This window comes from Leuciscus leuciscus, assembly GCF_965113295.1.
Source record: "Leuciscus leuciscus genome assembly, chromosome: 10".
Classification (NCBI taxonomy): Eukaryota; Metazoa; Chordata; class Actinopteri; order Cypriniformes; family Leuciscidae; genus Leuciscus; species Leuciscus leuciscus.
This window is the reverse complement of record NC_138734.1, coordinates 11,191,186-11,204,329: the sequence shown is the minus strand read 5'-3', so window position 1 is coordinate 11,204,329 and position 13,144 is coordinate 11,191,186. Positions and strand designations below refer to the sequence as shown.

At 46.9% G+C, this 13,144-nt stretch overlaps 2 protein-coding genes across 5 annotated transcripts in view; both read left to right on the top strand.

Annotated features, from left to right (window-relative positions):
- The window catches only part of LOC309508391 (UDP-glucuronosyltransferase 2C1-like), a 42,109-nt gene extending 33,577 nt beyond the window's left edge, over nucleotides 1–8,532 (top strand). For all 3 annotated transcript variants that reach the window (XM_082183003.1, XM_082183004.1, XM_082183002.1), the window contains one exon: nucleotides 21–8,532. In XM_082183003.1, the coding sequence (XP_082039129.1) occupies nucleotides 26–1,621 (1,596 nt within the window). In that variant the 5' untranslated portion in view covers nucleotides 21–25 and the 3' untranslated portion in view covers nucleotides 1,622–8,532. The remainder of the gene's footprint in view (nucleotides 1–20) is intronic.
- The window catches only part of LOC309508392 (UDP-glucuronosyltransferase 2C1-like), a 53,178-nt gene that overhangs the window by 33,291 nt on the left and 6,743 nt on the right, over nucleotides 1–13,144 (top strand). The gene's annotated exons all lie outside the window — the stretch shown is intronic.

The window sequence follows — 13,144 nt, the reverse complement described above, 5'->3', positions numbered from 1 at the left end:
AATTATTTTATCATTTACAGGTAAGATGACACCATTTTCTAAGAACATGGATTCTGTCTCTCTCTGGATAACAGCCGTAATTCTTTTTGGTTCTCTCTGTGATGGTGGCAAAATCTTGGTGGTGCCTGTGGAGGGAAGTCACTGGGTTAACATGGACATCCTCATCAAGGCTTTACATGGTCGAGGGCACAGTATTGATGTAATACGCACCTATAATAGCTGGTTCGTAAAGGAGAATTCAACTTATTACAACTCTATAACCATACCAAACACCAAAGGAATGGATGAAGAATTTGTTGAAGACATGCTCTGCAAACTAATTGACCATGAAAAAGGAAAAAGGTACTGGCTGAGCGCTGTACGGCTGAGTTTGGATATGGTTAGTGACATGTATGAAATGCATAAAATGATATGTCAGCTTATAACAAACATGTTTGAAAGTGAGGAAATTATGAAGGTACTGCATGAAAAACAGTATGATCTGATGCTTACGGATCCGGCATGGGGTGCAGGCATTCTCCTGGCTCATGAACTCAAGTTGCCCATGGTATATAATGTGAGATGGACCACTACTGGTGAGGGACACTTTGACATCGCTCCATCACCAATGTCTTACATCCCTTTCACAGGATCTGGAAACACTGGCAAAATGAACTTCTTCCAACGAGTAAAAAATGTTTTCTACTATTTCCTAATGGCCTTTCAGTACAGCTATTTTAATTTGCCACAGTACCAAGCACTTTGTGACAAATATTTCCATCCTCCTGTACGTTTTTATGAACTTCTCCAGGGGGCTGATATATGGCTTATGAGGGTTGATTTTGTTTTTGAATTTCCACGTCCAACCATGCCAAATATCATCTACATTGGCGGCTTCCAATGCAAACCAGCGAAGACCCTTCCACATGATCTGGAAGACTTTATGCAAAGTTCTGGAGGGCATGGAGTTATCATCATGTCTTTAGGGTCGTTTATCAGTGCCCTACCAGATGATTTAACAGCGGAAATAGCTACTGCTTTTGCTCGGCTCCGGCAAAAGGTAATTTGGAGATACACTGGAAAGAGACCATCTACTTTGGGGAACAACACATTACTGGTTGACTGGATGCCACAGAATGATCTTCTAGGGCATCCAAAGACTAAAGTTTTTGTTGCACATGGTGGAACCAATGGGGTTCAAGAAGCTTTGTACCATGGTATTCCAGTGGTTGGAATTCCATTCTTTTTTGACCAGTATGACAATCTTCTTCGGTTGCAAGAAAGGGGAGGAGCCAAGATCGTTTCCATCGCAACTTTAGATAAAAACACACTGCATGCAGCCATACAGGAAGTAATCTATGAACCATCTTACAGACTGAGTATGCAGACACTCTCTCATCTGCACAGAGACAAGCCAGTTAAACCTTTGGACAGCGCCCTATTTTGGATTGAGTTTGTAATGAGACACAAAGGTGCTGCTCACCTACGTACAGAGTCCTACAAACTGCCTTGGTACTCCTATTACTCAGTAGATGTTGCAGTTACATTTTTTGCAGTTGTTTTGATATTCACTCTCTTCATATTTTTAACCATTAGATTTGTGTGTGGCAAGTGTTGCAGCAGAAAAAGGAAAACTGAGTGACATATTTGCATATTAAAGGGTCATGAAGACATAAACCAAATTTCCTGTAATTTTAAGTGAGTTATGAGTGTTGAACATCATAAAAGTTAATTACTATCTGTTAGTTTTTAATGTAGGAGAAAACTAGTTAATTTTAAACATTTTTGCGCTATTTTCAACTTCCGTGTATACATTTGTCTTTGTGTGAGTGTCACGGGATGTGACATTTACTTGTACAATAGTAGATTGATGACTCATCGGTGTATCATAATTATTCCTGAAACTGGATGTCCTTATCCTATGCTGAGCCAAAAGAAGATAAAGATGTGTTCTGGTGACTGGCGTGTTTATTGAACCAATCAGATAAGAGTAAATCGAGGGTCAGCGAGAAGCTCATTTGATTGGCTACATGAAGAAGGTGGACCCGCCCTCCTCTTTGCGCTTGCAAAACTCAGTGAGAGAATCGTGTCAAAACTGTAAGCGCAGCTAAAAGAAAGACGCAACTGTACAAATAGGGTTATTTCGGAAACCTTTTTGCCCCATGTACACAAGAAGTCATTCAGACATTTGCAACAGTTCATTTTTTTACACAAAGGATGGTTTTACGCGATCAATCTGTTTTGAAATTCCAGACTCTGTTGTTTTCGCTTGCAAATTGCTGTTCACAGGCTTGCAGTGCTTTTGGCCGTATTTGTGCGAAAAATGGAAGTCAGAGGAATACAGATCATATTTATTTTGCGTTAGCATGAAGCTGCAGCTTCACTAGCCTGACGTCATCATACTCAGATTCTAGTCAGAATATGAATCTGATACTGCTCCATTGGGCTGTGATTAAGGGGTGTGTTTCAACCGAACCAGGAAAGAAAATGCCTCTGCACTCAATTGGATAGACCTACAACCAATCAGAGCAACGGAGTAAGTGACGTATGTTCTCCATTCATCTTTCCGATCGACAAATGCCTTTATCGCGGTTCTCTGTTCCTCTTTTAAAATGAGTGCACTGTCGATATCTTCTATAACACACGCGATGGCGGAATCTACACATGATGTTTCATAAACAAAGTTCGGGAGGAGCACGTTCAAAATCAATCCAATCAACTTGTCATCAAACAATAACCATGTCTACCCTATCAGCATGAGAGGAAGCATATATTTAATCACTCTGTCAACTCACCTAACATTCCTTGAGAGTTTTCAGCATCCCTCCACTCACTCTTGGCTTGTTCTTCCACAGCCAGGAATACGGGGGGAGTACTTTGGGTTCGGGCTGAATACGTGTGAGTAAGTGTGAACTGGTGAAATCTCAATTTTCCAGCGGCAGTCATCTTTGTTGTAAAAGAATTCAACCCAAGTGCTTTTTGGTGACGTGGATTATTACGTTACTGTTGATCATCTGTCCATCATCGTATAAATCCCGCCCTGACAATTTGATTGGTCCGAACAGCTCTGGTTCGAGCATAATTGCTCCACAACGGATCAAGTCCAGACCAAACTTCCTGACCTAAAAATGTTGTGGGTGGGGCTAAGTTCAGCTGGCATCCAGGCTACAGCTTCACAATACATAAATTACACTTTTGAATAACTGTAAAATCCTGCAAATGTTTTTTCTTACACTTGAAAGGTGATTTACACCTTTACAAATCTTCTCTTGCACAGGCTAATTTAATTTACGCTTGCAATCTTATGTACACTTTCACAAATCTTACCCTGCGCATGCGATTCTTTATGGCATCATATTACCTTCATAGGTTTTGCTTTGTAAGAGTTTCTGCATTGCATAAGTTCTCTATAAGATCCTGAGTCTTTGACACAAACACGATTCATCCACGCTGTGAGTGAAACCGGTATTTATGGCCCTTTAACCGATCAAAAAGCTTATAAAAACCCTGCACAATAAGCATCAAAAGTTATCAAAGATGCAACATCATGTTCACATATCTTCTATGCAGAGATGTGAATGGCTGTGCATTATTTGTGCATTAAATTACAGCTGTCACAGGATATGTATGTATTTGTGTAATTTACAGTGAGCTTACAAAACCTTGTGTGTTTTGTGTTGCATGTAATGGTAATTTGCATTGTGCACTTGTGGGAACTTTGATGCTTTTAATGAAATCGAAATAAAACTGTCTGAATCAGAAGCCGTTGCTGTGTTGTCTGTCTCTCCTCCACTTCACAGCTCAACCATTTCCACTTCTGTCAAAACTATGGTGAGAACTGACTGCTGCTGAAACCAAGTAGGAAGAGCTGCAGACCGGAGCTCTCCAAATCTCCAAAACTGGGCAGAACCTCCAAAAGGGGGCGGGCTCTCCACGTGCAAAGACTTTTGCCATTGGCTCTGGCCTCAGTCAATTGACTTACATTTCAAAATAGTTCAAAAAAGTTTGTAAATTAATCATTATTTCTAGTTAATCTAAATAAAAAGTTATAAAACATGGTATATAAATTAAAATTCCTATATAAATAGATATTCTAAAATGGTTTGGTTTTGCTTTTATAAATTGAGTGTGCAACACCTCTTCAAGCTGGTGTTGGTGTTACAGCGCACACAGTGCTGGCTCACAGAGAACAAAACAGCTGTTTTCACAGCTCAGAATGTTGCACCTTCAATGAGAATGTGAGTGCTCACATCAGGCTTGAACTATTGTCCTGTTTGTGTAGCCGCGGTCATCCCTGGGTGCTTCAGCAGCAGAGAGAGCAGTTTCCTGAAAGAACATACAAGGTTTGACACTGCGTCTTTTTCAAGATGTCATTCAAACCGTGTGTATCTGGATGCGGTCGTTTCCTGTCTTCATTTGACAGCCACGATCACTGTTTCACATGCCTGGGCTTAAGCGTGTTGAGACTGCGTTCGTGGGTGGTTCATGTTCTCTCATGAGAGCATGACCACGTCGGCACATTGTTCGCCTCCCCTTTCTCGTAATGGCTTGTGCCGCTCAGCGTGCCGTCGAGCTGCCGGCTGACAGCACAGGTTGTCACGGCAACCCAGCGCGTGCCGTTTGGCGCTCTAGATGCGCCATCGAGACTCAAGTGCCTCAAACGAGGTGGAGTCCCTTTGCCTATTCCCTGATTTAGTTCCTCTTCTGGTGACCACCAGAAAAGGGCTACTTTGGCTAATAGCATGGGTGATCTGAGGATTACAGTGAGCGTTCCCCGACGAGACCACCTCCTCGGGCCCCTCTCTCCTCTAGCGCATCACAAACATGTTGAGACTGCATTCGTGGGTGGTTCATGCTCTCATGAGAGCATGACCACGTCGACACGTTGTTCGTCTTGCCTTTCTCATGAGGGCTTGAGTGTTCAGCTTGCCATCGAGTTTGACGGCCACATTCACTGTCTCGCATGCCTGGCAGCTTTCGGATGGGATTACTGGTCCTTCTCATGAGGGACCAAGCATTTCATTCGGGGCTCCAGGGGAGGATCAGATGCTGATCGCTGCATCGGAGAGAGGGCTGTTACGCTCTGGAAATGAAGATAATGCTGAGTTCCCACTATAATGGTGTGTGTGCTCATGCTGAATCAGATTCAGACTTGACAGCCACACTTTCCCGGGCTACTCTGGGGGCGCTGTGCAGCGTGTAATCGCCTTGCCCCGCCCTCGTGCCTGCCTGGATGTGTGTGAAAAACTTTGGCAGTATGGAAGCATACTGGCGCCAATATGGCAAGCCAAACATGAATCTGCAGAAAAAGTTTTTCCTCTCTCACTACCCTTGGTGGTGGGGCGGCTGTGCTAATTGCAGACCGCCTCTTCCCTGCATGTGATGGCCACCCTACAAGTCTGTGGAAGGCCAAAACACTCAATGCACAAGGGTAGTTCTAAGTCGGGGTTGAGTTGCGCATAGTGACTGACTGTGGTTGAAGTCACAGCGCTGGCCCCTCGGTCAGATGACCTGTCTCCTGCCTCAGCAGCCCTGAGACTGTCGACCCAGAGTCAGCTGCTCTTTCCTGGTGGAGGGCCAGGTGGAGAATCTTTTGTTTAATCAAATTCTGTTCCGCCGCAAACAATGTCTCAGTCAAGTCAAGTCATCTTTATTTATATAGCGCTTTTTACAATACAGATTGTATCAAAGCAGCTTCACAGTGATAACATTAAAATAAAGTTTGTTTCTAGAAGAAAATTGCGCCATCGTCCACCTTAAGTAAGGCACATCAATAATATTGTTGAATATTAAATGTCCCCAACTAAGCCAGCCAAAAGCCATGGCAACAGTGGCAAGGAACCAAAACTCCATCAGGTTACAGAATGGAGGAAAAAACCTTGGGAGAACCCAGGCTCAGTCGGGGGCAAGTTCTCCTCTGGCCAACGAGCGAACAGTGTATGATTATGATCCAGCCAGCATTACAGGTCAGAAGTCAGATTAGATCAGAACATTCAGAATATTTATCCTGTTCCATCTGGTTGGAAGTTGGAGTCATCACGCTGGTATGGAAACGAGTTTGTTGAGGATCAGTGCTGATGGCTGTCGTGTCGATGAGGGCTGGCACAGGCTGGCACTTCAGGATGCGTCATGGATGGGTCCAGGTGCAAGTCCACCATCTGATCTGGATATGGCCGGGATCCGGCTGACTTCAGTAAACAGGGAAGGGACTGGTTGACACTTCAGGACTGCGTTGTCATCGTGTCCAGGTGCAGGTCCTTCATCAGATCTGGATACGGCCTGGATCCGGCGGGCTGCGGTAAACCTCGGATAAACAGAGAGACTAACATTAGTGTAGACGCCATCCTTCTTATGATGTAACGTACATCAGGATTTATGGGGAGTGTTCCCGGTTCCGGCTGACATTAAATTATACATAACATACATATAACATTGAGTCAGCGGTACCCAAATTCTCAGTAAGAGCAGCTTCTCTATCTCTGGGTCTCAAGATGGTGCGGATGGCAGTGAGTGACGATTCCATGCCTTGCCACTCCCGTCCCTCTCTATCGCCAGCGGGCAGCAATGTGCATTTCGGGGATGCCACCAGGCCTTCCCACGCACTCTCTGCCCCACCCTGGAACCAGGTAATGTTGCACAGCACACTCAGACCCCACTTCAGGCCTCCTCAGTGCCTCCTGAGTCGAGTCCCTGTGTTCCACCTCACTGCTCCACCCCGGTTATGTCCGTGGTCCCGTTGGTCCCGCTTGCATGGTGTCTGGGAGCCTGGCTAGCGCCCCCAGCCCGTCTCGCTGGCTCATCTGTACCATTAGACCCGGCTATGTGATTCAGTTTGCCCGGCGCCCTCCCAAGTTCAGGGGCATCCAGTTCACCTCTGTGTTGAACAGCGATGCCCCTGTCTTGCGGGCAGAGATCTGTCCTACTGATGAAGGACATGATCGAGCTGGTCCCTCCAGCTGATATGAAGACAGGGTTCGACAACCCCTACTTCATTGTACCCAAGAAAGGTGGTGGGTTATGGTCAATTTTGGAACTGCAAACCTTGAGTCGGGCCCTGCACAAGCTCCCGTCAAAGTGTTAATGCAGAAACGCATTTTCAAATGCATCCGTCCCCGAGATTGGTTTGCAGTGATCGACCTGAGGGACGCGTACGTTCAAAGAACTTATGCTCCTCGTGACAGCCCCTCCTTAGCCCATTCCTCTGCGGAAGGACCTGCTTTCTCAGAGACAGGGCACTCTATGTTACCCGTGTCCAGACCTCTGTCCCTGAAAGGGACACGGAGGTTCTAGGTGACCTACCTCAGAGGTCTGTCAACCACGCAAAGCTTTAGGACCTCAGACCAGCTCTTTTTCTGTTACAAAGGCCAGCAGAATGGAAAGGCTGTCTCCAAGCAGAGGTTAGCCCAAGGCCAGTAGCGCGAAGGACCCGTTCTTATTGTCGGCTTGCAACACCACTCCCGCCCGCTGGGCCGTATACGTGCGTCTATTTGCTCCAGTAGTGTTCCCTAGAAATGGCTAACCCTGTGGAGTTCCTCCGTCACCCCTGCGGCAGTCAGACGTTGCGGAGCGTCTGACGCCAGGCCTACACTCGTATGCATTGTGGAACCTGTGCTAGGCTGGGTGTCCATATGTAGCGGCCCCTGCGTCGACTATGTGTATTCCTCCACTATCAGCGTACATAATAGTGACTGATGAAGGGGAACGTCTCGGTTATGTATGGTAACCCTCGTTCCCCGAGGAGGGAACGGAGAAATGCCAATGTGCATTGGCTCGTTTACTTTACACTCGAAGTGGATTGGTCTCTCAAGCGAGATCCCCATTCATAGAGTCATGACGTACGTCTCCGTTCCCTCCTCGGGGAACGAGGGTTACCATACGTAACTGAAACGTTATCATTTACTCACTCTCAAGTTGTTCCAAACCTGTGTGAACTTCTTTCTTCAACCACTTTTAGTGCCTATTGACTTCAGTTTTATGGATAAAAAAAAATAAATAAAATAAAAAACATTTCTCAGAATAAATTCTATGTTCAACAGAAAAAAGTCATATTTGGAACAACATGAGGGTTAGTAAATTATGAGTGACCTATCCCTTTAAGATAAATGTTAAAGTTGGCCCCCTAGTGATAATGTAATGTTAATTAGTAAACCAAACAAAATACAAAACTTTCGTTCGTTGTCCAGTACAGCAGATGGCAGTGCTCCTAAAAAGTGGATTGCCATTAACACCTTTACCCAACACCCCCATTTTGGCAAGTGGGGCATAAATGACATACAAAAAAAGGTATCTGCTCATAAGTCATTCTGAATAGACACATAACCAACATATATTTAGAATGTCAACACTTTAGAGTTTACAGTTTAAGACTCAATTACTCAGACTGTTATTAATATGGAGATATATAAGCTCAAACATAAAAAATGTAAATAAAATTAAGAATATAATTTTTAAATGTATAAAAATATGTGAATGTAGTATAACAACTTATAACCACCATTAAACTGAAGCCACGAGTGTGGTCATGCTTCATTTCAGATCTGAGGATGATATCTCTTAAACGTACTCGGTTACTAACGTAACCTCGGTTCTCTCTAGAAGAGGGAACGAGTACTTGCGTAAGTATCTTACGCTAGGGGAAAACCTCTTTTCCTCGAGATATTGAAGCCAAAAATGATCCTTAATTTTGCACGCTCGCGCGCCCATTGGCTGCTCTGCGGCAACTGCACCAGCCTATCAATAGAGGCCCCTCATGACGTCAGAACCAATGAGGGTGCTTCGCGCCCATTACGTCATGTCCCGCCGAAAGCGGATGGGGCTAGGGCTATAAATACGGCCCAGAGAGGCTGGTTTGGTCAGTTTTTCATCGCTGAAGCGAATCAGAACATGACGCATGCACGGCAAGATACGCAAGTACTCGTTCCCTCTTCTAGAGAGAACCGAGGTTACGTTAGTAACCGAGTACGTTCTCTTACGAGAGGTCTCTCGTACTTGCGTAAGTATCTTACGCTAGGGGAACACAATGTAAAACGCCGTGCATGCTTGAGACATAACACTAAAGTCCCAAGGGCAGGTGCCCGGGGCTCATACAGTGCCTAATCACAAGGGACTCACAGAGAATCCGGGAAGAGGGGCTAGAATAGCATCATTCCTGTAATATGGAGCTCTGATAAGAGCATGTTATATCAAGTGTTCCACACAGCCAGGGCGAACTCGGCCTGGACAGAGGACTGCATCCCCTTCCTCTTCAGATACCGGCAGGGCCTACAGGGAGATAACCTGTGCCCTAAACGGTGTATTGAGGGATTTAGGAACATATCCGTGCTTTGGTTTGAGTATGACTCTCGAGTCATTAGGCCCAAACTCCATACACGTCGCGCTCACTGAGAGTGCTTGCAAATCCCCTATGCGCTTCACTGAAGCGAGAACCAGAAGAAACACTGCTTTGAAAGACAAGAGTTTCAGGTCTATTGACTGTATTGGCTCGAATGGGGCACCTTTCATGGCTTCCAGAACCGTGGAAAGGTCCCAAACGGGAACTGAGGAAGGTCTGGGAGGGTTCAGCCTCTTAGCTCCTCTAAGGAAGCGAATGACCAGATCGTTCCTTTCTAATGACTGGCCAAGCGGTGGTTCAGCGAACGCTGCTATGGCCGCCACATAAACTTTGAGCGTGGATGGGGTTCTGCCCTTATCCAGAAGCTCTTGTAAAAAGGAGAGAACCTCCGGCACCCCACAGCGTGAGGGTGAAGTGCCACTCGCTGTACACCAGCTAGTGAACACAGACCATTTTGAGGAATAGAGTCGCCACGTAGATGGAGCTCTAGCCTGTGTGATCGTGTTTAACACTCCCGCTGGGAGGTTAATGGGTACCCGTTGATGGCCCACACATGTAGGGACCAAAGCTCTGGGTGAGGATGCCAGATCGAGCCGTTTGCCTGCGAGAGGAGATCCCTCCTCACCGGTATCGGCCACGGGGCGGTACTCGTCAGCTGCATCAGGGCTGGAAACCAGACTTGGTTTGTCCAAAAATGGGGCGACGAGTAGCACCGGGCATCCGCTCTCCCTGATTCGCTCTAACACCTGGGGTAGGAGCGTGACAGGGGGAACCGCATAGAGCGGGCAGCGGGGCCACGTGAGCCAGCGCATCCCTGCTCTTGGAGAAAAATTCCTGACAATGAGCGTTCTCTTGAGACGCAAATAGGTCTATTTTCGCTCTGCCAAATGTCCTCCATAGCAGTTTTGATTGTTGGGTGTAAAGACCATTCTCCTGCCGGAAGATAGTTTCTGGACAGTCTTTCTGGTCCCACATTCAGATGGCCGGGCACATGCGCTGCCCTGAGCGAGCGCAGATTGTGCTGAGCCCAGACCAGGAGGTGTTCCGTCAGCCTGTGAAGGATTCTGGATCTGATACCTCCTTGGTGATTTATATAAGCCACCACTGACATGTTGTCCGAACGGACCAAGACGTGGTGTCTTATCTGGGGACAAAAAACGCCTCAGCGCGTTGTCGACTGCCATCATTTCCAGGCAGTTTATATGCAGAAGCTTCTCCCGTTCCCGGTCTGCCCTCGAGCAGCGCTCCCCATCCCGAGGTTGAGGCATCCGTAGACACCACCTTCACACTCGACGAAGTCCCCAGGCTTACTCCTGACCGGTACCAGTCGGTCACTGTCCAAGGTTTCAGAGCTGCGACGCATTTCTGATCGACCTTGAGGTGCGCGAGACCGGAGGTCCAAGCTCTGCGCGGCGCGCACTTTTAACCAATACTGCAGCGGGCGCATGCGAAGCAGACCCAGCTGAAGCACTGAGGATGCTGAAGCCATGAGACCCAGCTTCCTTTGAAACTTTTTGAGCGGGACTAAAGCGCCGTGGCGAAAAATCTCTGTCATGCGCTGAATACTTAGAATACTTAGCTAGACAGCGAGTCCAGATCTATGCCCAGAAAATATATTTTCTGACTGGGAGACAGCAAACTCTTCGCCCAATTGACTTTGAGACCTAAATTCTCGAGGTGATTGAGTAATATGGTCCTGTGTTCTATGAGCTCCGACTGTGATCGAGCTAGAACCAGCCAATCGTACAAATAATTCAGCACTCGTATGCCTCGGAGCCTGAGAGGTGCGAGTGCTGCATCCATGCACATCGTGAATGCGCGAGGTGCCAGGGATAGGCCAAATGGCAGGACTGTGTACTGATATGCCTGACCCTCGAAGGCGAATCTCAAAAATCGCCTGTGACGTGACGCTATTTGTATTTGAAAATAAGCGTCTTTCAGATCTATCGACATGAACCAGTCCCCTTGGCAAATTTGCGAGAGGATTTTCTTGGTCATGAGCATTCTGAACCGTAGTTTCAGAAGTGCTTTGTTTAGTCGTCTTAGATCTAGAATGGGTCTGAGACCCCCGTCTTTTTTGGGTACCAGAAAAATACCTGCTGTACATGCCCCCTCCGCTCTGAGCTTGTGGTAAGGGTTCTATAGCCCCTTTGCTCAGTAGCTTCGCTATTTTGGCTCGAAGTAGGTGTGCTACTTCCTTTTCACTGTAGTATCGATTCGCGCCGCTTTGCGTTGCGGGCGTCGACCGAACTGTAGCGAATAGTCTCTTTCTATAATGTCTAGCACCCACTTCGAAAACCCCGGGTAGCCTTGCCCATGCGTTTGCACGAATGGCTAGGGGTTGAATGCGAAGCGCGCTCTGGTCGCTCAGCGACAGAGGGGCTTCAGTGTGCTGCAACATAAGCGTCGCGCTTATGACATTTGAGGCAGGGGGCGCGCTGATAACAGCGGGCAGATTGCCCGCGCTCGACTCCTCTGCAGTGGTCAACCGAGAGGGGGAGGGCTGGGCGAGTCCCGTAAGACCTGTCATGTCTATGTGTGAATGTGGGCGTGGGATAGCGGGCACATTTACAACACTGAGAGCATTGTCCGCCTGAGCAGAGCGAATGCATGTTGGTTTCGTCAACATGCTGGCGTTTGTATGCAGGCGTGCGTGCGTGCATTACAACAGGCTCGCTCACTGCAGTATTGACATTTCCAGTCGTCTGAACTTCAGAGGGGAATGAGAAATGTATGAGAAATAGAATTCGGCCCGGCCGCAGCGGGACATAAAGGCGCAGTCTCGGAGAAGGATGCCAGGTGAGTCCGCAGAGTCACCATAGGCAGTAACTAGCTCGCAGTGAGGGCAGTCGCCGTCAGCGAGCGCGAGAGCTGCGCGTCCTCAGGAAAGGGGCGTCTTGAAAAAGACGCCCGGCTCTTTTAGTGCAATGGGAGTGTGTGTCGCGGCGGCGAACACACACATACACATACACAAAACACAGTAGCAGAGAAAAGGATATGTACGCCGGAAAGCGTGAGCAGGAACGGCGACTGAAGGCGGCGAGTTGTCGACCGGCAGCTTCAGATGCAGACTATAATCCCGCTGGGTGCTTGAATCAGACGGCGCGGCTTCCTCTCAGGATCCAGCGATGCGTAGGCCCGCTGAAGAGATGAAAAACTGACCACACCAGCCTCTCTGGGCCGTATTTATAGCCCTAGCCCCACCCGCTTTCGGCGGGACATGACGTAATGGGCGCGAAGCACACTCATTGGTTCTGACGTCATGAGGGGCCTCTATCGATAGGCTGGTGCAGTTGCCGCAGAGCAGCCAATGGGCGCGCGAGCTGTCTCGCCCATGTCTGCATGCTGCTGCAATGCGTTTTACATTATTGCAAAATTAAGGATCATTTTTGGCTTCAATATCTCGAGGAAAAGAGGTTTTCCCCTAGCGTAAGATACTTACGCAAGTACGAGAGACCTCTCGTAAGAGAACTATGAATTTTACGTCGTGAGTTTTTAGAGAAGGCTGATAAGATGCTAATAAAATATTGTATTGCCCTTTAAACACCCATTTGCAGTCTAGTATCTAATGTCTGGCAAGTTCTGCTCAATTCACGTTCTATTGTTCTCACTTCACAAAACTTTCACACCTCTGCTGGTATTAAATCTCATTTTAATTTATTTTTGTTATTCTTTTGTTTGTATTCAGCCATTATTAGCCTTTATTGCCCATCTACACCACTTTCATCCTACTATAGTCTACATTAATCTACCTATTATCTGAAGTATTTCTAAAAATAAAAAAAACACAATTTAAAAGATTATACTTTTACTCAAAACTCCCTTTAAACAACC